This window comes from Amblyomma americanum, chromosome 7 (assembly GCF_052857255.1).
Source record: "Amblyomma americanum isolate KBUSLIRL-KWMA chromosome 7, ASM5285725v1, whole genome shotgun sequence".
NCBI classification, from domain to species: domain Eukaryota; kingdom Metazoa; phylum Arthropoda; class Arachnida; order Ixodida; family Ixodidae; genus Amblyomma; species Amblyomma americanum.
Genome location: NC_135503.1, coordinates 27,745,117 through 27,772,681, shown reverse-complemented (window position 1 = coordinate 27,772,681; position 27,565 = coordinate 27,745,117). Strand labels below are relative to the sequence as shown.

At 47.1% G+C, this 27,565-nt stretch overlaps 1 protein-coding gene across 1 annotated transcript in view; it reads right to left on the bottom strand.

Moving 5' to 3' along the window:
• LOC144098738 (ubiquitin-like modifier-activating enzyme 1) overlaps positions 1-27,191 on the bottom strand; it is a 58,682-nt gene extending 31,491 nt beyond the window's left edge. The window contains 13 exon segments of the mRNA XM_077631578.1: positions 3,599-3,751; positions 4,055-4,135; positions 4,237-4,341; positions 8,788-8,958; positions 14,546-14,692; positions 18,096-18,193; positions 21,139-21,271; positions 21,646-21,736; positions 21,859-21,965; positions 22,982-23,116; positions 24,231-24,399; positions 25,642-25,715; positions 27,033-27,191. Coding sequence (XP_077487704.1) covers positions 3,599-3,751; positions 4,055-4,135; positions 4,237-4,341; positions 8,788-8,958; positions 14,546-14,692; positions 18,096-18,193; positions 21,139-21,271; positions 21,646-21,736; positions 21,859-21,965; positions 22,982-23,116; positions 24,231-24,399; positions 25,642-25,715; positions 27,033-27,176 — 1,608 coding nt within the window. The 5' untranslated portion in view covers positions 27,177-27,191.
• Between the last annotated feature and the right edge of the window lie 374 nt (positions 27,192-27,565).

Sequence of the window (27,565 nt, the reverse complement as noted above, 5' to 3'; positions counted from 1 at the left end):
CAACGGTTTTAGAAATGTGTTTTTCTGTTGCATATTAGCTGCATCAACTCTTTCGTGCACATTCTTTTTTATCTCTACAGTCTCAGAACAAACACACCGGCATGTTGCGAATTGATTTTAGTCTGTGCAGGATTAAAGCTCACTGCTGTATTTAGGTTTTTTGCCACCGCCGAGTACCACATACGGCAGACAGCAAGTTTAATGGCACGCATGTGTTTTTTCTGTTGCAGCAGACATGCAGACGACTTCCTAGACGTCACCCTAGATGTCTTGTCGAATAGCTAAAGAATTTGAATGCGCCCTATATGTTTATTGCCAAGCAAAAGTGAGGTAAAACAGGCGCACAAGCGTCAGATGTTCCAAAGTGAGGTCTCGGGATGATGCAGACATAGAGCTGCAATCCTCCTGCCCAGCGTATGCAGTGGGATTTATCTACCACTGTTGGCAAGGCACTTACCCCACTAAAGAAAAGGGGCAGTACCCATGAAGGCAGTGGATACATGTACACACAAAATGCTGACAAGCCAGTGAAAACTATCCTTTCTTCAATCTCAAAGCCAGTGGGTAAAATCAACATCACTAGAGAGAAAGTTGTCTGTGCCCTGAGTACAAGCTTTTGCTTCCACAAAAAGTGAAGCATTCGATTTGAGAATGCAAATTCACACGGTCAAACCTCACTAAAATAAAGTGAAATACTAAGCAAAAATGCATTCGTTGCCTGGTATCTGTCTGAGGGACACCGTAGGAAAATATCAAGCTAAGCAAGGCAGATTATTAATTGGCAACACTACAGTCATTTTTTCTACGTAGAAAGGTGGCAGCATTGCTGAGCAAACAGCAAATGAGAGTTCCAAAACCCTTCCACACACAAAGCTCCCAAGAAAAGCGAACTGCTGCGATGCAATTTTTATGACATCTTTACAATGGAGCCCCTTCCAAAGGCCAGAAACAAGGCCGGAAACCGAAAGTCACTAGATCAGTAGTCACGGCAGCAAGGTGAAAAATGCAGGCTGCATCAGCCCCTTCTTAACTTTTCTAACCTTTCTTAGTAGTCTGTTTAACACTGTTTTTATTTACAACACTACGCATTGTCAGCCATGCTTGCCGTGCTGTGTTCCTTGTGTTGTGATGGCGAAACTGCACTCCCCCAGAAAGCTCATGAATACGCCACTCTTCACCGATGCACAAACCTTAAAGTGGCGGCGCCATGTGTGCCTCACTTTTACGCAGTTTAGGGGCTCCACTGCCAAGACATTACGCCAGTTAATTCTTTGTGGGTGCTTAGAATGTGAAAGGGTTTCAGTACATCGGTTTTCTCAGCTTAACGCCTAGCTCCCAGACAACCAAGCGCACGCAGGAGAAGGATAAAAAAAGGAAAACTGCATCTGTATAAAAGTATTGTGTAAATAGTTTGTACATATTACTTCTCCCCCTGTCCTCTATTCCTGTCCCCTCACCTCTTTCATTTCATTCTGCCTGCTATCCTTTATTTCCGCTGCCCCAGCTCAGGTGCTTCAGTATCGATGGCAGATGGCGGGGCTAGCAAAATCTTTTCCTTCCTTTTTATTATTATTTTAATAAAAAAACCACTTACTACAACTACTGTACAAAAGCGCAAATTGGCGGAAAATACGCAGCACACACTGAAAAAGCACCATTTTTCTCCAAGAGCCGCTGACCCCGGGTAACAACTGTCCCATTTTTCTAACAGGCATAGAACTCTTGGTCACAGTTATGGTATACCAAGCACAATTAACGTATAAACACCTGTAAGGGCCGCACCATGTTGTCCAGAAGGAAATATAAGAGAAAATATCCTAGTAAGGGCCGCACCGAAACTTTCCACACGCCCCAGGCAGGAATACCCTTCGAACCTTTGTGAACAGCCCACGACATTGGGTATCGGCTGCACATTAGGGAGCCAAAGACAGCTTCATGCCGGTTTGGACACTGACTGGTGCTTCACTGATGTTTTCTTTTTAGCCGCTGCGTGCGCTTTTTGCTCGCTTCCCTCCGCGTGGTCATCATAAGCTGCTAGTTGTGTGGAGGCTCCTCTGCTACTGTGCCATATCTATAAAGGAGGCCGCGGAAGGCCTTAAAGCAGCTTGCTTAATTTTTCATCAGCTGATTTTGGTGCAGTGCAAAACATTCTGAAAGGTTTTCTGTAACCACTAGACTATTAGAACTTTGGATAATTCGGCCCTTTTTTCTCCAGTACCCTGAGGGCCTCATTAATGTACTTCCACACTACTTGGAAACCACAGCATTATTACCAAGTTTCTTCAACCATACAACCAGTTGGAGACTGCTGATTGTAACGAGAAGAAGCGTAACTTCTAGCAGAATGGCAGCACGCGTTCCAGCACTGCAAAGTCAAGCACGTCTGATTTTATCAGCGACGCTTTTGACTTCGTGAGAGCATCATAGAAAAAGTTGGCAGCGTTCCAGGATGACGAGATAGCGAAGAGCAGAACCGGTGCAAGCATCATTATCTGCGAAGTTGATGCACTGACGAGACTCATCCGCGGTGCCATGTGCGGGACGTGCAGGAAGTGCAAACTTGCGGTGATTGAGGTCGAAAACAAGTGGAAAGGCCTCATTTCTCTCCTGGAGCTCAGGTATGCAAATGGAGCATGCCCGGCAGCAGCAATTTCTGTGAATACACCGCGACGCACTGATACCGACAGCTGTGAAGGCAGTGACCCGGAGCGGTGCAGTGAAGCCCCCACGATAGTTTCGCTATCAATGTGAAAGCGGTGCTCGGTGTGTGTTCGATAGGTGTCGGACACTATCAGCTGACGAGGTTCTAGTCTTGTGGGCTAGTGGACATGTTGAACTACATTACCACCAAGTTTCATGTGATTTGAGGGAGAATTTTGGCATCTATTTTGAATTGCGTTTTTCTCAAATTGGCGTTTTTGCCCATTTTTAAAGTTTGTGCACACAATTTTTTCCTCCTACTTCTTGGATCACAATGAAATTTTGCACAGATGTTCTTAGGGGTGCATAGAGTGTGGAAACCTTGTTTATACAATTAGTCTCACCATATTTTTATAAGAGTATCATACCAACAGACTAAATTACAAAAGAAAATGACACCCTAATTTTCATGAACTTTTTGGCTGAAAAAGATGCAGACAATAATTCCACCTACATTTCAACATTCTGTGGCTTGCAGTGAACTAACCAGGGTGTTTTAGAACGCTCTGTAATAATGATTACTTAGAAAAATTGTGTGCACAAAAAGGAATTATACATTTCATAAAGCATAAAAATTTAACTATAAAAAAACTGATTACATATTTCATAACAGAAGCTTAATTTATACCAGGTGTGCAAATTTCAGCCCTCTAACTTCATAATTAAAAAAAGTTTTTTCGAGGAGCATTTCCCCTTAATGTGAAAATCTGCCTGTCCCCTTCCAGTTTGAGCCATCAAGAGTCCACTAAATAGATTACAAGTTCGCTGAACACACTGGAAGTAGGGCTTGCATGCTTACTATTTTGCAGTCAGCAAAGCAAGCACCAAATGAGCTACAGAAATCAAGCATGGCATGCAAGCTGATCAACAGCAGCATGGAGCAAAGCTAGGCACTCACGCCGACATCCCACGGTCGGAAGAGGAACTGCCTGTTGAGGTTAGATCGCTCAATGACATCCATGTCTGTGATGTAAATGCAGCCATCCTCAGCTCCCAGGCCCATCATGGCAAAGTTCTTGAGCAGCTCACAGCCAATGGCTCCGGCACCAACCTAGACAGAGGCAAGATATTCTATGTTCAGAGAAAATCCCCCCCCTGCTCACCATCAGGGAACCCCAGATACAGCCCCTTTCTCCCCATTCCCAAACCCTCAAACTATGAAGATGCACACAACACTTAGATCCAGTGTTAGCCTGCAAATGCGTATTTCAGAGACAAATGAGCACAAATCAAGCCCAGCTGCAATGATGCGCACGACTTACTGCAACATTAAATCACAAGCACATATACACGACAATCACTCATCTCTCTCGTGACAAGCAAGAAGGACGAAGACTGTGAAAGCAGCCCTCACCAGGAAGTACTTCTGGGATCCAAGCTTCTTCTGAACATCAGCACCGAGCACACAAGCCTGGGCTCCATAACGTGTTTCCGCCTGAGAGAACAATGGAGGGGAAACAGCCTTTCTGTCAGAGAGAAGTGCAAACATAGCGCAACAAATGTGGGCAATGCATACAACACTAAAGCAGGGCTGACCAGAGTGCTGGCGGTCTCCTCGGACAAGGCTCCCGACTGTGGGAGGCACTCAAGCGCGTCGAAGTAGAACCACTGCTGGATTGGGTTGAACTTTCCACTGCATGCCTGCGGGGAGCCAAGAAAGAAGAGTCAGCAATAAAAAGAAAAAACAGCAGAGAGAGACAACAAACAGCAATGTAGGCTATTGTAAGACAAATACACTGAAAAATCAATTTAAATTTTGAGAACGCATAGATAACCACAATAAGAACTGAATGCAATAACGTCATTCTGGCTGATAATGTTGATGGCGTGCAGCTGTTCCCACTGCATTGGGCGGACACAACGAACACATCCTAGCTGGTTTGATGTGCGGGGATCTAGTGCGCCATCTCTTGGCGCAGCAGAGCACACCGCCAGGGTCATAGTTCCAGTGGTTGCCAGATGCCGGCGCCACTATGACACATGTCAAGCACTTCAGTTGCTTGTTAACTGGCCATCTTATTTAACTAGATGTCACCCACTCTGTAGTGCAAGGCGCTCACACAAGGCCTCCTTTCATTGCCGCCAACCCAAGCTCCTCCGTGGTTGAGGGCTAGCGCGCACCTGGCTCAACCATTTTTCTTTTCAGCTGAACCGCTTTTCTTCAGAGGCACTATGAAATGGTGGTGGAATGACATCACGATCCTGTAGACCAAATGAAGAATTCTGTAGCGAAATCATCACTGCTGTACTTTGCGATTGTTATGCGGTGTCTGAATTACCCACGCTGGGTAGTGTGGTTGTGACATCATGTTGTCATCGACCAATGGGAATTCCGTTTTCACACCCAGGGGCTGCCGCCGAACAGAATGTCGTTCTTGCATCCCCGACATTGCCACCGAATGTGCACACTACACTATGACGTTAACACACGATACAGGGACTTAAATTCACACTTAAGGGGGGACACGGGTCTTTGGGACCAAAAAATGACCAAAAAGTCGAATTTTCGAAATTGGCATTTTCGGAATCTACAACTATTAATCTCCAGTTTCACAAATTTTTGTCTCCCAGAAATCAATATTTTTGCCGTATTACGAAATGTAAATCACCGCATCACTCGATTTTGTGCACGAGCAGACGATAAAAACGGTGCATTTTCTACTCCGCGGAACGCTCGTCTCAGCGCGCCGATCGCAGCCATCTTGGTCTCGTTTGAAAGAAGACTTTCTGCGCTTCAATTTCCCGCCGCTTGTGCTTGCATGCCCTGAATGGCCGCGGAGAAAAAGAAGCACAAACAACAAAAAAAGCGCGAGGTCCGATTCGCTGATATGAGCACGTGACTGAAACGAGCCCTCCCATTGGCGGATTCTCGCATGCTTCGTCTGCTAGGCTTGCTGCTGGTCGCTGGCAGACGCGTCCCCGGCGCCATTTTGTTGAAAGAAGCGAGACCGACGCACAACGATGTCGCCGATTAAATTCCACTCGCGGCACAAGTTCGGTCAGAGGAAAAGAAATAAGCGAGTCAACAACCTTCCTTCACGTCCTGCATCATCGGAAAGCACCGATAATGCGCAAGAGCCAGCGGCCGGTGAAGCGGCGTTAGCGGACGACGAAGTAAGCCTAACGAGCTCGGCGACAGCTACGCACAGCGGCCGCATACGCTGCGACACCAGGGATGCTACAGCGTTCGGAATTGCTCGAAATTGAAGCGAAAGCTAAAGAAAAGCTACAAGCTCTCGATTCGACTTCAGCAACGCAGAGGAAACAGGATTTCATCGGCAACTGCGACGATCGCCCGCTTCGAGACGCCAACGGCAGTGTACACGATACTGCGTTCACTGTTGTGAATCTGGAATCTTTCACCGAACTGCTGAGTGCCGTCAAGTGCAAGGTGTGTGGTGGAAACGTGGACGTTTCTAAAGGTGATCGTGAATACGGTTTAGCCGTGAGGCTCGCTCTCTTGTGCGTGAACTGCGGCGAGATTTCATCTGCGTGGAGTTCGCCGCGCGCTCAAGGAAGCCAAAAAATAAGTCCATTTACTGTTAATATTCTTGCTGCACGGGCAACGCAAAGTACGGGAAATCGGCAAACCGCACTGAACGATGTCTTTGCAGTAATGAATATCTCCCATAGAGGGCTTCACAGTAAAATCTGGCAAGGTTACATGAAAAACAAGCTGACGCCCGCGACAACACGCGCAGCCGAAAAAGTGATGATGGACAGCGCCCGTTCCGTTCGCGAGCTCTACACAGAGTTGCACTTGGACAACCCTGGAAATATCGCTGTCTCGTTCGACGGTTCGTGGATGACCCGGGGTCATTCATCGCACATCGGTGTGGCCGCAGTGATTGGGCTGTTCACTGGACTTGTACTAGACTATGTTGTGTTCAGCAACTTCTGTGCGGGGTGCAAGCGCGGGCCTACGGAAAGTGACCCATCGTATGAGGCATGGAAGAGCAGCCACAGGTGTCAGAAAAACACGGAAAAAAAATCTGTCGAGATGGAAGTGCAGGCTGCACTTGTCATGTTTCAAAGGTCATTAGAGAAACATGGCCTTCGATACACGACAGTTTTGTGTGATGGAGATAGCCGCACATTTCTGGCACTGCAGGAGGCTGATGTGTATGGTTTTATAAAAGTGCAGAAAGAGGACTGCACAAACCATGTGCAAAAGCGCATGGGCACGGCCCTGCGCAATGTGATTGCTAAGCACAAAGGCGAGGGAACAGAGAGCCTCAGTGGCAAAGGCAAGCTCATGGGCGACCTTGTGAACAAGTTGACTGCATACTACAGCTGGGCTCTGAAGTCTCACACCGGAGATGTCGAAGCAATGCAGCAGGCAGTGATGGCCACGTATCACCACGTTACATCAAATGATAATGTGTCAAATCACAGCCTGTGCCCAATGGGCCCAAGCTCATGGTGCCGCCAAAATGCTGCCGCAGCAAAGGGAGAGCCCACTCCGAAGCACAGATATAGCTTGCCACTGCATGTGTGCAAGGCACTATTGCCAATATATCAGCGCTTGGCAGACCGAAAGCTGCTGGAGCGTTGCCAGCGAGGAAAAACTCAAAACAGCAACGAGAGTTTGCACTCGCTAATATGGTCACTGGCACCAAAGGAGCGCCATGCATCATTATTTGCGGTTCAAGCCGCTGTTGCAGAGGCTGTTGTCCGTTTCAATGCAGGCAGTCTTCAAGCGTCTTCCCAAATACTCAGCGAGCTGGACATTAACCTTGGCCTAAGTAACAGGAAGAGGATGGCTGAGAAGGATAGGCGACGAACAACCGAGTCTATGCGCAAACGGGCCTCTTCTGCAAGTGTGCAACGGGCACTGCAAAAGCGGCACTCTACCCACAAGCAGCAGTCAGACTACATGCCTGGTGCTTATTAGCCCCCAGGAAATATAAATATGCAGATATCATCATGAATATTCAATAAATTGTGGCCCATTTGGGTTTTTCTCATTTTTCTCAATTTGCAAATTCTTGCCACCCGGCTGTTTTGGGACAATGATATCTCTGCATCTAGAGCAGATAGAGATGTAATTTTTTTTGCTAAAGGAAGCTTAAGGTGCAGGGGTTGCAATGTTCAAGACAGAATTCCCCTATCAGGCTTCAAAAATTAATGATTTTGCAAACTTTTGAATGCTTGACAAGCACATTTTGAACGTTGATGTTCAAAGTTTCATTAAATTACACACATGGATAAAATGGAAAAACTGCCTTGAACATTGCATTCTCTATTCATTAGGCTATGTAGCCATGTTTAAAAAATTAATTTTTGCCAAGCCATTTTCATTGTAGTGAGGTTCTAATTAATGACTAATTAATGTGATGTAACTTGGGTAATAACTAGCTTAGAAAAAAAAGAAAGGCATATTTGAAATCAGCACAAAAAACTGGGCAATATAGTTAAATTTCATTATTATTGGCATAGAAATAATGAAAATAGCTTTAAGACCAGTGTCCCCCCTTAAAAAAGGAGGTGCACGCTGCCACAGAGGTGTGTTACTTGCTTGGCGAGACCCTTCAACAGTAAAGCAAATATAACGGCAATCAGTGGTCAATTTACTAAATTTGATGATGACGTAAGTGGACTGCACAGCATTTCAGTTTTGTCCACTGGTTTAGAAAAAGTGTTCCAAAGCACGGGCTAGGACAGATCCAGACCACAACACTGAAACCTGCCTGCAAATCTGCAATGGAGGGCCACTTTCTTTACCCACCCTTTCCACAGTGCCAGCCCAATGTTTCGGAGGACAAGCACCTCTACTATGAGTGGGTTTCTTACTGCTGCTTAGAAATGTGAAACACCTGCTCAAAGTGAAACTATTTTAGACATTGTATGTAGGTCGGCTCCGCACATAGGTAGAACCCTCAATTTCCCTTTTAGTAAAACAGGTAGACTAATATGCGGCTATACAGTAATTGAACTGCACACAGCTCATATAACCTAGAAATTGGAGAGAGGTCACTGGGCACTGCTGCATGTGCACAAGGTGTCAGCCTACCACCAAATCCTCACAGTAAAAAGCATGTACAGCAGGTGTCAAACAAGCTGCTGCTGCTGTCAACTCAAGCTTACCTTCATGATCTCTTGGGCAGTGATGCCTCCAATGACTGCCTGCATTGGACACAGGGAGCCGGCCGACACATGAGACAATGTCGCAAGCAGCTTCTCGTCCAGGCTCTCCAATGGACTGGCTAACGAAGCGTTCCTCTCCTTAGATAGGGCCACCACCTCAGCTGCATCTTCCTGAGGGGGAAAAATGAAAGCAGTCTGACCACCCAGCTCACATACCCGCAGTCTACTGTACGCAGTTGGCGATACTATGAATGAACAACCTTGCATGACTGTAACTGATTCTTTCAGCCTGCCAGTGGCCATTACGTGAAATATGCGCCCCCTGTTCCCACACTCCCAGTGGCAACCAATACCCAGTAGCCACTGAAAATGCTTGACTGTGGCTCCGCTGCCACCCACAGTTGGAAGGGTCGCATATAAGAAAGGATTGCATCATGAAAGGTGCGAGCAGAAGATTTACACCACTCCACTGATGATATGCCCAGCATGGTCCTGTCCCACGGATGCATGCAATACGAAGCTTTGGCAGGACATGGGTGCCCACGCCTCTAGCTATGTAATGGCAGGCTGAGTTGCAAAACCACTCTGTGCTCCTCAAAACTGCTTAATCCACCTACTATAAGTCTATGTTACGGCACTACTCTAAGCATGGGAAAATGGAACTGCAGATTGGCCCACAGCAAACAACAATCACTGCTTCCAATTCTACTACTGACAAAAATGGTGCAAAAATATTCTGAGGTGCTGAAACTGACGTCACTGAAACACCTTGAGTATGTTCAGAACATCCAGTAGTACTGGTGCGGGCTGATAGACGGTCTCTGCCGATATATGGAATCCGAAATTTCAGTGCTGCCGCTATCAGCAGCATGAGTGAGCGCCCAATGTGCAATGAATATAGTTCCTGTGAGATTTTAAGGATGAATGAAGCTCTAAACTTTTTTATTTATGGCTTGAATCTAATAAAACTGTGCACACGTGTTTCTCTGTAGATTTCAAATATGCAACGAATTTTCGCAGTGCATTTTGATGCTTTTAATTCATTAATTAATAGGCAGAGAGTTCCCATACCTTATGACATTAGTTTTCTTTAAAAACATGCCACCATAAAAAATTATACGAAGTATATAAGGTGGCATTTGACACCGCAACTCATTAAACTAATTGCAAATTAATATTTATACATAGCCTATCCAGAAAAAAGTAAGAATGTCACCGGGCGTCTCATTTCTCTTCGAAGAAAATGGCAAAGAAGATTTTGTGAAACAAAATGAAGTTATCAAAATGCTGCATAAAGGTGAGGAAACTGACCAAACTACCGTATTTACACGATTGTAAGTCGACGACCCCCCACATCACATTTCTGAAAAAAAAAAGAAACTTGGAGGTTGTTTACACTTGGCCTTTAATAACAGAACGCGGCAGCACTATCCTGGGGCCCCCCAGTTATCGCCAGCCGCTATCGGAAGCAGCCGTGGGCACATTTCAAAATGAAAAGGTATCAGTCACTGGACTACTCGCCCACACTTGCGCCATTGCCCTCACTAGCACTGCCGTCGTGATCGCTGTTGCGGTACCACAGCACGTCGTTCTAACATCGTCGTGCAGCGAAATCCCGCACTTCGCAAACAGCCACATCATGACATTGCGTGGAACAGCTGAAAATTTTGCCTCGCTGCTGCTGCCACACCTGTTTCACCCATTGCGAACAGGCACGCAGTTCCGTCTCTTCGACGTACAGAATGGCTACCATCTTGAAGGTAGCCGTGAACGAGCGCCGGTCGCTTACCAGACCCGGAGCACTAATGATGAATGACGAAGCACTAATTAAAAACTTAATGTGGCTGGCAGTAGTCATATGCGCTAGAGCCAAAGAGAAACTACGCGTGAGTCGCGTTCGGCTTTTCCATCGTCTACCAACACTCGGTGGCACCGCAGCCGTTCTGAGTGGAGGCGTCGCCACGATTCGAACAGCGGCCCTTCCATCGACTATCGACGCTCGTAGGAGCGCGGTTGAAAGTAAAAAAAAAAAAAAAACTTGGACAACCCCTATTAAAAGTAGAACGCGAATGTGTTATCAGCAGATGTAATCTGCAGAGTGGGCTGGTACTGGTTTGCTACTGATCGGCAGCCATCATCCGCCGCCTCGAGCGGGATGGGGATGCTGGTTCTGCCCGCTGACATAGCCACTGCTCAAGGCCAGCTCCGAGAGCGATGAGACAGAGCCGCGCAGCAAAAATGCAACCACGCTGTAGCATGCCTGATATCTCGTTTGTCTCGCCTTTAGTTAAGGTGTGGTACTTAGGCTTCATTCTAAGAAGACACCCCCCACTTCGGATTTTCAAATTTTGAAAAATAGGTCGACTTACAATAGTGTAAATACGGTACATATATAAGTTTAACCCTATGTTATAAGATGAATGGTCAGTAGCCTCACTAATATTGCTTAGAGAAAACGACATGCCCTTTCCATTTTCAAAACAGTCTGCATCCTGAATATGTATGTCAACAAAAAATGAAGATATCACAAACTACCCGAGGCCAAGATAGTGCAATGTCATCAGGAATTCGGTAAAACTTGTGGACTTCAAATGTGGCCAAAATGTTGGCAATGCTTGACTGGCAGAGTTTGACCCGGATATAACGAAACTGAAAGAAGTTGGTGATACTTCATTACATCCAGCTTTTGCTTGAAGACACAAAATGGTAGTGCACAACAGAAACCAAAAAAAAAAAAAAGCATAGGTGAAATCAACTTGGAAATGTTTACAGTAAATCCGCATTACTCGAAGTCATGAATGCGGGGAACATTATGCAATCATGCTGGCTGACTGCGCGACTGGGGCAGCAGCTGCCACCACCTCACACAACGCTGCTAAGAGTGGAGGGTGGCAGTGGGGGGTGTCTCAGGCAACACGGCTGGGCTAGAGGAGAGAGAGTGCGGCCCCGCTACCACCGGTAGACCCGCTGCAGAGGCACCTGCTTCTTTACGCATCTTTCCGCTGTCAGTCTGCCCCAACATTATTTTTCTTTCTTTTTCCTCTGCCCACACTAATATATGTCAGTGTGCCAACCACTGTTGCCATCAGGAAACTTGTGTTGCCACCAGGAACGTTGTGTCGCTGATGCTCTCTGCACGTCCCCTCTCCAGACGCGCACGAGCTATCAGCGCCGGAATGACTTAACTGCATGGCGGCGATGGGTGTGCACTGCTCGTGCCATGTCTTTTCTTTACTCTATCTTTTTTCGCTGCTTTTGAGCATGAACTGTTGTGCCACATTGTACGTGCCAAAAACGAAAGCAGCGGAGATGCACGGATGACGCTGGAGCACGATGCGTTTTTTAAACTGCGGTCTCTCGATGTGATCGTAGACTCATCTCAGGTCAGTTTGTGCTTTATTGTCATGAAACTTTTCTGCCAAATTTCTAACTCGGCACAAGCCAACAGATAGTCGGCATACAGTTATATCAAGGACAACTGCCACAACACCTTTGTTACATGGCAGCGTTAATGGGAGCGGTGTTGGGGAATTGAGAAGCTTCTTAACAGTGAGGAACTCATTATACAGAGATCCATTACATCCAGGTTTAACTGTAGATGTAAACTTCCTCAATGTTCCTCAGTGCTCAAGGACAGAGTTTTACCTCTAAAATACTGGTTAAGGAGCGTTAGTGTAAGAGCAGTTTCGACTTTGTTAGTTCAGATATCGTCCCTCATACGTGTAAATGGAGCATTCCACCCGTGAAACTGATATACAACTACATCACAAGCAGCCAGCATTTTTACAACAGTGTCCCAAAGCCCGGGCTAGGACAGATCCAGACAAAAAACTGAAATCTGCCTGCAAAGTGGCAATGGGGTTCCATTTGCTCTGCCCGCCCTTTCCACAGTGCAAGTCCAATGTTTTATAGGACAAGCACCTCTACTACAAGCGGGTTCCAATAAAAATGCAAACCTCATGGGCTTTCATGGGGTCGCGAAAAATATTCATGACACAGAATGGACGAAACCAGTGTGCAGAAACACTGGAAATGCATTCATGCAAATCTGTTTACGGCTGACAGCATTTGCGGCCACACTCGCTACTTGCGGTGTGTACCACGCGGCTTGGGATCATGACGTTCCACAGGCAGCATGCCACTAAAGGCACAACACATGACTGGCGATCGTGCTGTCAGCAAGAGGTCCATTTGATTCGCTTGCACAACATGAACTAGTTTTCGTGGTGCTGAACATCGCTATTCGTTTAAAAAAGTGCAGATGTCGCGCAGACCTAGTTCAGCCAAACTCTGCGCTTCCTTGACTGCCAGTGCAGATTATGTGCAGCAGGAGATGACTGACTCGCTGAATGCAAGTATGCACGCACGAGACTGACACATCGAAGTTGTCAGCCAGTGAATAGATGCTGCACTGGGTCCCAAGGTAGCATATAACGACAAAGCATGTCTTGTCTGCATTCATCTGTAGACGGCCTCCCATGGCGTGTGGGAAAACTGGCGACACTTGAAAGGACAGGAAGAGTGTCGAACACGCCACCCGAGAGGCGGAAAAGATGCTTGAAACCAAAATCCCTCTTTGCCTCTATGCCCGTTGGCAGTAAATCTGCAGTTAGATCTTTTAACGCGACAGCGCTAAGGAGCTCGTGTTGCAGAAAAGCCGGTGTCGTCGACGTCGGCGGCGATGGCAGTGAGCGAAAAATCCCCCTCGCAATGTACGCCACTGCCCCAACAGATAGCGCGTGATGGCAGCGCCTCCCACTCGTCTCGTTCAGGCGCAGTGGGGCCGTGCGGACATGCAGGAATCACACAGTAAGCAGCGAACAACGCAGTGTACATCCACAGTACGTTCACCACGAAGCTTGCGGCTTGCTGCTCGTTCGTTCGGTGTGGAAGCTATGCTGGCGTTCGTGGCATCGGGTTTGTCGAGAACGATGTGCCGACGAACTACGACCGCAATTAGAGTCCCGCACGTTTCGGCAAGGCGCCTGGCAGCGCTTCTACGTCGTTTGCCGCTCCGTGTGTCCGTTTCACCGTACGTAGCAGAGCGATTTGTCTAAAGGGCAAGGCGTCGCGCCAAACGGGCGATGGCGTTCCGTGGACTCCCTGGCAGTGCTGCAACACTCGGTCGCGTTCCACTCTTAAAGGCGAAGCTTAAGCGTCCTCTCATTTTTATTATGCGCTTTACAGAAAGGATCACTGGCCACGTTGTGTTTTGGCATGACAGTGTGCAATCGAATGACTACGAAGTGATGGCCGCATTGTCCCCCCCCCCCCCCCCCCCTTTTTCCCTTTTCTACACAGCAGCAACGAAAAATGAGCCCAGGAAACGACCAATACCCTGAAAGCCACGACAGCGCACCAGACGCAGAAGATTTGTGTGACTGCTGCACTTTGGCGTTAGTTTCTGTTCGGCACTAGTGTTGCACTGCACCTGCACTGTTGAAAAGAATCTACGCGAGTGCAACACTTTTTTTTTGCATTGCCATAAAATAGCTCAGATCATGCAAGTCGAATCAAACGGACCTAATGTGCAAGAAGCACCTAGTGATGGTGGCCGTCGTCAATGCTCGCGGGGTCCCGTCAGCCGCAGTGGACGCGTTCTGAACATCGAAAATTTTCCAGAACACACAGAATGCACGAAGACCGAGAAATTAATTTCGCATCAGCCACGATCAAATCATAGAGATTCTACTGTGCTTGGCACTGAGTGCCACTGTTCTTTCATTAGCAGCACGTCTATTGTGCCAGATCTACCCACCTTGTTCCAGGGGCGTGGCAGCCGAGAGTGCTTCTTCTCAAATGCATGCAGTGCCTGAAAGCCTAAATGCAGCTGGGGTGCAGAATCCATTTTGGCGTAGTCAGACACGAGAAAATCGGGGTCTGCTAGGGATTCCTTCAGGGATTTCTGTAACGATAGCAGCAACAAAGACGTCACAAAAAATGCGGTGTCAGGGGCAGGCACTCGAATGCCACTGACTTGAAGAAAACTTACAACAGTTAGGAAGCAGGGCAACTATTGTTTATAGGAATTTTTTTTATGCGCCAGTTTGCTAAACTAAATATCACCAATGAGCTTCTCCTTCCGGAGAAATACTGACACCACTCGCTACGTAACAAAATAAGACTAAAACCACGGGCACTCAGAACAACGTTCAGAGATTTTCTGATCAATCTGTATAATTACACATGGCAGAATGTGACAATCAGTGCTAAACAACAACCAGGTGTGCAGCAGCTGTTGTATATTGAGTTTCTTGAACTACACTAGTTGAAATTGAAAGAACACCTGGTCACCTAGGCCTCACCAAGCTGCCTCAGCAGCTTTTAGCCGAAGTGCTCCTGCCAGCATATGTCTGGTGAAATAAAATTTTATTTGATCACCTTGATGATGAAACGACACAAGTATTACTACATCACAAGAGGCGTTTTGTGTCAACCATCACTGCCTAGCATGTATAATTATACGCACAGAGCTGTAAATTTGGAGAGGAATACGCTTTAACACATGTGTGCAACCGCTGTTCTATTAAGTGGTGTAGTCAAGAGATACAACCGGCTCTAGGTTCCCAATTATCCTCCCACTGTGTCCACCCAGCTTTATAATTTACTTATAAAAACTGCAAAAAATGCCGAAAATTCGTGAAAATGACAATTTCTCAATTTTGCCATATTTGGACTCGCAAGATTCAACCAAGAACAAAAAAGTTAAAGCAGCCTGAAAAATGATCTGTGCTGAAGCAAGGTGTCAGCACCCAAGTATGCATCTGAAAACAGGCATATTGGTGAAAAAAAGTGATTACAGTCGAGCCCACATACAATGGCTCCACCTAAGACGAACTTTCGCTTATAACAAACGAGACCCGCGCAACCGTCTATACATTTCAATGGAACAAAATCGCACGTATTACGAACGTCATTAAGCCCTGCTGACCGGTTACAGTGAACGGACAGTGTAAACCTGGCACCGCGATGCAAGATAACCTGCCTCTGACCCCTTTGAGTGCCCGGTATGTTTTCCAGAGCCTTATCGCAGGTGAACTGGCCGCCCTGTTTCGTGCCGCTCTCAAGCGAGCTATCCTTTCCCTGCCGACGCGCCTTCCAAAGCTTCCAAGATCGCTCTCCTGCAAATCCGTGCGTGGCCTCTGCGATCAACCATCCTGCCACTTGCGCTGATCTCACAGGCCACGCTCTGTGAAGTAAGCCTTCTGTGGGAGCGAAGTGGTGGCTGCACTGACGCTCAGACGCCCCTCATTGGTCTCTCTGCTGGCGCTGTGCGTCTGTATATCTAGCTTGATTGCCACTTGTGCACGTTGCAAGTCTACCTTATCGCGCGCTTTTGTCATTCTTGTTACGGTGCGGACGTTTCATTGGCTTCGTTCAAATCTCGGGCCATGGTTGTAATTTGGGATGACGGACGGGAACAGCGTGCCCATTTCCACTGTATTCAGCGGTAAAGATGATGAAAGCGGCCTTGGCAGAGGTGACGGCCACTTGCGTGCAGAACTGCTTCCGCAAGGCCGGCTTCGTTGACACGATGATGCCCAGACAGATGCTTCGGAAGATAACCAGACCAGCGGCGATTTGTGGCAGCGCGCAGTCGACTCCGACGTGGGGGTCACGAGATGGGTTGGAATGATTTTATTTCTGTTGATGATAACACCGACACCGCGGAACCGTGCACTGAGGAGGGCATCGTTTCCGAAGTGCGGGACAAGAGTGGCACGGAGGATTCAGATGAGGATGAAACTTCGGAGCCAGCACCCATAAGTGCGCCTGTAGCAATGGGCTACATAGATAGAGAGCCTGAGACAACTTGTCTATGCCAAGGGCCTCAGAGAAGGGCATGCTTCTGCTTTAAATAAACTGGAAACCTCCCTCATCGGATTTGCACTGTGAAAACACACGTCCATTACGAACTTTTTCGCAAAGAAAAAATTGTTTTGACAAGCAACCGTCTTTAAAGGTGTGGCCTACTTAGTACGAACTTCAGGATATAATGTGACGCTGCGTGACGCTCATGTTCGTTATAAGCGGGCTCGACTGTATATGCCTGGGACATGTCAGCCATTTCCAAGTGCAAATGTGTTAATATTTTTCACTTTCTGCCATGAAAGTGAGTTCTTAGTTTGTCATTTTCTCAATAGGTGAGTTTTAGACTCCTGTCAAGTTTGTGAATGCAATATCTGAACAACTATTTGAAGGCAGAACAATTTATTTTTTTAGTATGAAGTCCAATACGTGCAGCACACAATGTTCGAAGCAGATTTTTTTATTTTTGCTTCGAAATCTTCTTAATGGTAGTTTGTATTTCCACTCTGTTGCTATATTTTGACCACTGAAATCCAACCTGCATTACAATAATTATGCAATAAAAAAATTCTTCCAACACTGTGTTCCATACTACTTTAGTCGACAACCAAAAATTCGGACATGCTTGATTATTCAGACTTTTTTGAGGCACTGTGACATCGCCCATAGAGCCAATGTATAAGAGTGCCTGAAATTTGGGACGCATTGCAACTGACTGCTCAATTTCTCGGACGTCATTCACACTGTGTGTTGCATGCAGCATCACAGCTGAACTCCTCTAAACTGCGAGGCCATCCACGACTCCTTTTGCGCTTTAAAAAACTGTGAGTTCGTCGAACGGGCCCTCTGTCAGGCCTCGAAAATCCCTTACACGCTCATTTTAATGTGAGGTTATTGCATAATGGTAAACAGGTAACAAGTGGCAAGTTTCGATGATAAACTGGGACAACATTCCAAACACCTTCGCCATGGCTTCGATGCAAACCATGCCAGGCCTAGCGAAACCAGAGGAATGGCACACGCTACCAGCGAGAGTCTCCACAAGGAAATGCACCACTAGCAGGGGTACTCCCCATTCTATTTATAATTTTTTTGCACAGCATAACGTTTTGTCCTTTCTGGCATGAACACCAAGCCCACAAAACGAGTTAGCAGTGCTGAGGCACGTTTGTGGTTCAAGGCGGAATCCAGCATGCGGGACGACGAGTGCGTGGTAATACTGAGTGCTGCAGAGAGCTATAGTGTCAGCCCCCAGTGTAAGGTACCACGTGTGCAAAACTATGCACGTGAATTTTTTAAAATTAATCAGTGCCAAGTTAAGGGGAACGGCCTTTACATGAGTATATACAGTAGCTTGAGCAGTACTTGAGGCAGTTGAGTGAAAAAGTCAGCCCCTATGATCACAGCCACAGCATCTCCCTGGTTCCTTCAAGGGCACTTATCACACTACGTACAAACGGCAGCACAAGAGAAATGGCAGCACAAGAGAAGTGACTCACAAATTTGATGTCCTTTGGCATCTTGACCTGAGTTGCAACGCCACCCCGCACATAATCGCCAAACTGTGTCGTGTCTCCTACACTGAATGTGTATGGACCTAAAGAAAGAACACAGGAAAATAAAACTCAAGCAAATGATCTCCAGTGCCTCACTGCAGGCCATCATACTCAAGCAATCCAGATAAAATGCCGCGATCTTGCAAATCAACAAAAAAAAAAACACAGACACTGCTTAGCTTGTTTGATTTGCCAACTGCACTTAAACGTGACATGAACAAGGCCTCACAATACCGGCACACATCAACCGAGACATGCCACGAAAGCCAGCTATGGTGCACCTAAGCAAGCACCGTAACAGTGCAGCACAACTAGTGCAGAGCTCTCAAGCTAGATAGAGGTTGGAATGGTGAAGGTGAAGTCAAACTGCAAGCAGCTCAGTTTTGCACTGAAGCAGTAGACACGAATGTTTTTTATGCATCTTTTTTAGTGATGGGCTGGACAATAGCATACATCAGTCATGACACGGAATTTACACGACTCGTAATTTTCCCTCTTTTCATATACCGTAAAAACTTGCGTATTTGCGGGTACCGTAAAAACCCGCGTAATTTCGGGAGGGGGGGTTCAGGCAAGATTAGGCGTTGCAGATACCGAAACGCGTGGTTTCCAAAAATCGATTTTTTTTTTTGCGATCTGATCCCCGCGTCCCCCCTTAAGAATCGATACAGCACCCGTGACAGCCAGCGAACTGGAAGAAGTAAGTGCCAGTGAAAAAGCTGCGCTCGGAAAGCTGGACTTGACACCTGCCACAGAAAGGAAGCTCCTGTGCTTTCAGGCAAGTACAGCGGAAGCGTCGGTCACGTCAGCAGTGCATTACATTATTGTTGATCTTGCCGCAGTGAACACACTCCTTCGTATTGTGACGTGCAATGCTCTCGACTGAAAACGGCAAAACAGCAATCTTGGGCGATATTAGGATTGGCGCCAGCTGGTCTCGAGGCTTGCCACCAATAGAGCATCTCTCGCCAGGTGTCTGCGTGGGGCCACTACCGCGCTTAGTACGGTCGTGGTGTGGGACAAACGGGGAGCAGGGCTCTGAGAAAATCCCCTAAGGAGTCGCCGACGCCGCCAGCAAGTAGCTTCGGCAGCAGCCACCGGCCCCGCTAATGGCAGAACCCCACTCGAGATTATCTGCCGACGGGGCGCTCCGGCTTTGCTCCTCGGCTTCTTCGAAGAAAGAAAAGGGTTCGCCGGCCGTGGGTGAGTTTGTCGACCAGCTGACGTCTCCTACCAACCCGGCGGGGTCCTGACCGCATCCTCCTCTTTCCCTGACTCAACAGGTGACGAGGGCGTGTCCCTATGTGCGGTGGTGCGTGTTTGTGTGCGATAATGCAAGTTTTAGGCCACTCCCACCCTGGCGGAGACGTCCTCAACCTGGGGAATCTAGGGACGGAGAACTGTATAAAAACTGAATGGCGAGTGCAGTGAGTCATGCTCCTTCTGGGTACTCCATTTAGGGATCAACCTCGATGCTCCTTTTGGGATGCCCCATTTTGCATCCTCAATTATGATCCTACCTTAAGATCCTCTCTTCGGAGAGAAGTTCACTTTTGATCTCCGACTATGTAAATAATGTAAATAAACCCTCTCGTAACTTTCCTCCCATCATCCAACTCCTTTATCTAGTCGGCAGTCCTGCGCTGGTGGTGGTGGCGGTGGTCGGAGCAAGCGTCGTTCCTGACCTGTGGTCCCGTCGAGAGCGACTCCGAGCCCCACATCCAACAGCGAACTAAGCATAAACGTGCCAAAAACTGGCATCAAGAGGACTCGAGAGGACATACGCCGCAGCTGCATGTCTAGCAAGAAGCTTCAAGTTTCACGTCTACTGAAAAAGGGCGTCAAAAGCAAACACCAGGACTCCATGCACCTGGATTATTCTCCTGGGGCATATTGAGTGCTTTTGGCTGGATTTTTTTAAACTTCTCAGTGAATAAGAATGCTGTAAAATGTTTTTTTCCCTTTCCTAAAAATCAAAATAATGATGGTGATACGTGCTTAGAGGTGCGATATCTCTGATTCTACTTATGCTATTGCTATAATTCTTTTTGCACCAGAGGCAAACTCATATAGAGGGCAAAATTACAAATAAATTTGAGGTACTTTATGAGAACACTTTTTAAAAATTACATGTTTAGTGTCCAGATGGCTTTTTGGTCTCAAAATTTTGACAAGCTTTAACTTTGGTTAAAATGGGACCAGGACATTCAAACTTATCTTTGCATTCCCTGTGTGTTCTAGATTACATTGATAGGTCAATTTTCATTGTAACACCTGTAGTTTTAGAGGTAGCTCACCTCCAAACAAAGAAGATAAAGTGCTCAATATCTTCAAAGCTAGATTACTTATACCAAATCTATATGCATATTTGAAATCAGCACAAAAAACTAAATAAACTGTGGAACTTTCATCAAAATCTGCCAGTAAATAAAAAAAATTGCATTAAGACCAGTTTTACTGCAGAATGTGTAGATTTATTTTTCTGGCCCAAACAAAGTTATAATAGCTGATATTGCTGGATGGAGATCTCGCCTCTTCGAAATGCTCAGTGACAAAAATGCAGTTTTGAGAAATCGGGGAAAATTTTTTTGTGCATATTTTCGTGGCACCAGGCTAACGAACTAAATAGAGTTCTGGCTGGTTCCTGGTGAGGACACACCATTTCCAGTCGACATAATCATGCCCACAGCAAGGAAATTGCCAGAGAGCAGATGGCGTGGTCTGGAGGCTGGTACCAGAGACGAGTGCCTTTGCATCGTGACCTCCCCGAAGTTGTTGCCGAAGGTGAGGCGCGCAAGTTATCTCACGACACTGTGATCGCAACAGGCCCCCAAAATAAAGATACTTGCTTTTTTTTCTTTTCTTTACTGACCCTGACAATGGGTGCTCCTGCTGCAGCCCGATTGTGCATAATATTCAATTTCCAAAACCTGCGGTGCTATCACACGGGCCCCACACAGGACACAAGCACACACAGAGCCCTCACCGAGCACCTTGACTTTCATGGGTGGGCAGCTGTTTATCTCAGTCATGCCAGTAACTTCAGAGAAGGAGACGTAGTCCCCATCCTCCAGCCCATGTCGAGTCTCATCCAAGCAAGTGACCACAGCTTCCTTGTCCTGGAACACACATCAATAAGAAACTATTATGCTCCAGCATCATCTATACTTACACACCTCCCTACCTGACCCCCCCCACACACACACACATACACAGAAAGCACTGGTGCTTTTACGTTAGATTTCTTATAATAAGATTTCTTATAATAGGCAGTCACTTGGCAATAAGTTATTACCAAGTGACTGCCTATTCCCTCAATGCCCTCAGAAAATCCTTTTGACATGAATAGAACAATGATGCCCAGTTCCGGCACTGTCCAGACCACTAGACTAACGAGAAATAAAACTTGATGCACGACAGAAGCAACAGATTTTGCATCAACTGTTCTGCTACAAGGGTAAGAAGTCCCTGAGTGAATATGGTCACAACGTACCTTGCTGATGGAGGCAATCATGACTGACAATGGCTGCTCCCCAGTGGTGTCCACCACGCGGAAGCTCTCACCGAAGTCGCAGAAGATCTGACTGCAAAGCACACAACAGGGAGACACTTTAACACCATGCCCAGTGCACAGAAAAAAATTAAAGCTGAACGTCACTGTCATAGTGTACACCATAAGCAAAGAAAACATGGAGTTCGTACGTACCCAAACAGGCCTCGGGTGTCTGCCACAATGAGGGCAATGTTGCGGGCTCGTGTAATCGCAGAGATGGACAGCTGCTCCGCCAGCGGAGTGTCTGTCAGCACCACCACCTGTCGAAGAAAAAAAAAAAAGATTGATGCAGCAATTCTGTGCCTCAGACTGTGCTCAGGAAGAGAAATATATAAAAACAGCTGTGGACATTGCCCAGAGACATGACTTTCAACTGCTCCAATCAATTCAATCACTGCAGCGTAGCAATGAATGTACGGCTGAACACAGTCACTTTAGGTCTAAGCCAGAGCGCAGTGACATTCAGTTTCAGCTTTGTTCACATTAAAGGTGCACTAAAGAGGATCCAGAGCTCTACTTTTTACCATCGGAACTCGATCTACACGCTCCGAGCATTCTTAGAAGCTTTGAATTACTGTCCTGTGCATCCGATTTCCCTATTACATCAAATTAAACGTTCCAGTTCCTACTTTTTTTTTTTTAAACTCTCATCTGAAAGTAGGAGGAGTCAACCAATGAGTGGAGTGCCTTTCAGCCAGTCCCATGGTGGCTTGCCAGTTTGCCATCGGCAGAGTGATTCGTCAAGCAAAGAGTCCACAGGTATTTTTATTTCCGTGGACCCAATTTCCGGCTATGTTGTCTGCGACAAACTATTTATTCATGGAAACCTAAAAAGCAAAATAAAAACGAAAGTGAAGCCGCCAAGTGACTGACTGAAAGGCACTCCATGCATTGATTGACTCCTACTTTCGGAGGAGAGTAAAAAAAAAAAGGCGGTAGCAGGGACGTTTAATTCGTTGCGAGCGTCGACGTCCCTCTGTCTGTGCTTTATCGCCATAAAACTTTCCTGACAAATTTCGCAACTCAGCACAAGCTAACACAGTCGCCGTAGCGAGTTTGTCATATCAAGGTAAATCACTGCAACACCTTCGTTACATGTAGGTCTCAAATACACGCACCTCAATGGAAGCGACATTGGGAAATTGAGAAACTTCACAATATTATGAGATTCGCTATATAAACATTTGTTACATCCAGGTTTAGCTGTACCAACACTCAGTCACTAGCTTGCCAAGAACAGGGCCACTCTTGAGTGTACACAAGGAGGTAAACTCACACTGAACTGCTTCAAAAAATCTTCGGTGAGGGGCTGCGTGTGGGCGGCCACTGAAACATAGGTGTTCAGCTCTTGCAATGGAGTCAGGCAGGCTTCAGCTCTGTTCTTGCCCAGCGCACCCTCGTTCAAGTAGAACTGAAAAGTGCAGGCACCATACGGGGTGTATGAAACGTGTGCAGATGCAAACTAAGAGGGCAAACGCGATCATCAAAGCGGTTGTTTGCTCAGATCACAACATGCAAAGGCCTGGTATGTACGGTTCTCCACACACACAAAAAGATAAAGGGGGAGGGGGCACTGGCCTTCTGAAGCTTCTGCAGACATCTTTCTACTTCTATCCTTGAACATAATATACGATATTAGACAAAGCAATTAAAAAGTTCTATGTAACTAGTTCATTTGAGTTAATTAGTGGCGACGCATACTATAACAATGTGAGCCTAGATTGCCAAATTTTCCAGAGGTAAAATATATGCACTTAAAATGCAACAATGACACAGACTGCAGGCATTACAGTACTTATTCCGAATCTTGTGTCACACACTGTTCCAGGTACGCACACTTTAGCACCACCACTCAGGTCACATTGCTCGATTCTCATGCGAGTACATTTAACCTGGCAAGTAGACACAATGTCAAAACCAAGACCTACGGAACTAGAGACCTGCACATTGGGCAGGGTCCTATGGGACTACGTGCGCCAACTTTCATTAACTTTTTGGCCGTTGAGGGCGCTCGGTTGACCTGTTCGTCTGTCATCGCCTGCTTTCGACAAATGATTTTTCTTCTCTCACTGCCTCCCTGTACATTTGTCCCGTCTTATTATTTTGAAACCTAGTAATCAACGATGCAAATACGACATTTCTTCAAATCCTAGCAGTGAATATTTTGCTTGCACACATGCCAGGTGTGAAACTTCCTGGCATCTTTGCTAGGCAATGGATGAATGATGAATACTTGCACCCTTGAAGTAAAATAACCGACGCCATCTTGTTCAACAGGTTAATTGTAGCGCCAAGCCGCACGTAGCTGCCGTTCCCCAGCGGTAAAAGGCATGAACTAGAAGGTGCGCGCTGGAGCAGTGCCAAATGTGCAGGTCTCTAGTTCAGTAGGTCTTGGTCAAAACGAGCACACAAAAATGGGCTATACGATGCAGTTAGATCAGATCAAACAGCCAATTCAAGGCAGATATTGCACGAAATCACACCAGCAGTACTGCCAGCAACCTCAGCTGAAGGAATGACCAAACCTGAGAAGAGAGGTCGGCTATGGTGCACACGCCCTGGTCATGGATGGTGACCGACTTGACACCGCTCAGGATGATGTTTTTGGCAATCTCCACACCAAGGCCCCGCATGCCCGAAATGAGCACGTCTGACCGGGCCATCCGGAGCATTGCCTCATGTCCCAGCACATAGCTGCAAAATAAATGAAATCTTATATTTATGTCGTACAACACATTGTGTGCACAAGTGAAACTCCCCATAATATTACAGAACAAGTTTTAAACCCCCTTAGAGTTCTGATCATTGACAGTTATCATGGCATGTTTTGTTCATATTTGTTTTTCTGAGCATGTTACAGCACTGCATAAATTCTTTGTTATTAAAGAATTAGAGGTTTGTGGGGTTGAACATCCTGAGGAGAGTCGGGCTATGAGGGAGATCGTAATAGAGGGCTCCAAATAATTTCGACCACCTGAGGTTCTTCAACATTCACCGACATCACACTGTACACGGGCCTGTAGCATTTCACCTTTATTGAAATGGGAACGTTATGGCTGAGATTGAACCAGCATCTTCAAGAGTCAGCAGCCGAGCACTATGACCCTAACCCACCATGATGGCTGTTAATGAATTATTTCACCATCATTTATCTGGAACTTTTATGCAGTTTTATGCATTTAGTAATGCAAGTGCCTCCTAACAGTACAATTTTGAAACCTCCCTGTATGAGGATTTTCAGCAAATGAAAGTGACCTGAAAACCTTAAGCTAGCTTTGCTGTTCTCTTCAAAAACACGCAAGTACTAGGAGGAGTATACAGTGCTTTGTAAAAGGTTTGGTTCGGCTTATGGGGTTAGGCAACTAAGGCTACGACAGACGGTGTAGTACAGGGCTCCGGATAATTTCGACCACCTGCGGCTCTTTAATGTGTGCCGACTTCGCACAGTACATGTGCCCCTAGCATTTCATCTTTACCAAATGCGACTGCCACAGCCGGGATCGAACCGGCATTCACTGGATCAGCAGCCGAGCATTATGACCACGGCCATTGAAGCGGCCCCACTTAGCACTCGTAGACTGCTTTTTTCACTCTGCAAAGCGCTCACAGTGCATTTTTCATCGTCTGCATTTCAGCCACTACTGCCAATCGAGAGCAGACAGCACACGAGTGAAGCACAAGTGCTATTCTGCCACAGTTCTGACATGCAGCTTTTGAGCAGGTCAACAACCAAACCTTCACAGCTCTTTCCCAGTGTGTGTCATCCTGGTGTCCCAGATGATTGCCATGCAACCCGGGTTAACTGAACATTGCTTTGGCTTTTGGTTGTTTCACACATTTGTTTTGCTTAAGAAACCATACAGCCACGTAACAGCTTGTGTTTTGAGAGGGTTCAATTAATAACCGCCAGGCTGCAATGGGCCTAACGAAACTTACAGCTGCCTGGAGTAGAGGCTTTCGTCGATGTCGGACAGGTTCTGCGCCGCAGAGCCATTTCGGGCCATCTCCCCCTGCACACAGCAGCACAACCAATATGAAGAAAGAAACAGAACAAACACCACACTAACATGTTACAGCAAAAAAAAAAAGGGACAATGACTGTCACTACTTTTTTATACAAACAATTTCATATTTGATCTCTCAGCTTAATCACTCCCACTAGGTTTAACAGCATCGCAAGTGATAACACTCCTCGCCGCCGATAGACTAACGCCCCAGTACGATTGACCAGTGCGCCACCCAGTGGATTCATACTAGAAGCAATGTTAGCTGTTCACTATTGACTAGGCGGCTTGAATGCATGCGCCGTGCACTCGTCCAAAGCTTCAATACAAGTCACGTTGAAACGTCGTGAACGAGAAGATCAGTGGCCTGCAATTCAAAGCTGACGATTGAAGTCTTGACGCCAGTGACAATTAGCTTATAACGCTGCAGTTTCCTGCGCCAAAATAGCAAACTGCCAATACAAGCAACGGTACATAAAATGCAATGACCACACAAACAGCTCGGGACCTACGCCCCATTCGCTCGCAACGAAGTGATATGACAGAGCTTACAATACGCGCTGCGACTCGGTCGATCGCAGAGGCGTTTGAGCCGGCGATAACTGGCACAATGATGAGCGTCGGTTCAGCCACCAATCGCTCGAGCAATGCCACTCCATCAAACGCACCAAAACACGAAGACGCTGCACGCAGTTCGCAGAACGAAACGGGCGCACCTATTCGAATGCCGAACGGCTCCTCTAGCGCAGAACAAGGGGCGCCGATCAAAGTTCGTCGACTCTAAAAGCACCGAAGCATCGCCTAGTCACTGCCGCTTGCAGAGCGTCTGTGAAACGGCCGTCGCTCCGGCACGGCCAGTTTCGTACCGCCAGCGATAGCAGACGCTTTCCCCCGCTGGTTAGTAATCGAGAGCGGCAGCCGCGCGGAGTTATATTTTTCCTTCACATTTTTTCTCCCCTCCCACGGAGCGCTGGTTAAAAAGCTCGTCAGCTGAGCAGGCCCGCACGCGTACGAATCGAACGGATCCCGCGCAGCGGCTCTGTGACCTCGAAACGGCGTCGTTCGGACACGTCACCCCCACTGCGACAGCAGTACTAGGCACGAAACAAAGGAGAGGGAAAAAAACGAGACGGCGGAACTGCCGCGCGGAGCGAGGTCGGCGCAAATCGTCCCCACGACGTTCTCGAAAACGGCGGGCGGAACAGCGCACTAACAATGCGATAGCACGGAAACGCCGGGTCGGTTTCATTACGCCAGCCGGCGGAATGAATGCGGGCACGGAGCGAGGCTTAGCAGCAAAGCGGCGCTCGCCAGCGCGCCCACCTGCCGTTGCTGAGGGGATAAGCGCCTGGACGGGTTCTCGGTCTTCGGCGAACGCAGCCGCCCGCGGGACCTGCCGGTGCTGGCTGTGTGAGGCAAGGCAATAACGCCGCCGTTCGTCGCCGGCCTACGAAACGTCGTCCCCATGGCGACGTCCAGATAAACACTTTTTCGCAGACGATGCTTTCGACAGGAGCGCAACCCTCCCTTCCCCCTTTGCGGTGTTCGAGCTCGCGAGGCAACATTCGCTCGTTGGCACGTGCTGATAGGCCGCGTGCCGCTCCCAGCATTCGGGTAGGCTTTAAAGAGATGCACGAGTACTGCAGACGCGAAACCTCGTGCAAACGAACGGGATCGCAAGACAACCAATTACATCTACAGCTACTGAAAAAGTAACTGACGTGCTTGCAACAGGCAGTCATTTTTAGATTACGCACATGGCAAGAAACTGAACAAATGCAGCGAGGGCTGCTGTCTGACACCAGCTGCACTTCACAAGGATGTAAAATGTCAACCCAGCATATCTGTGCAACACT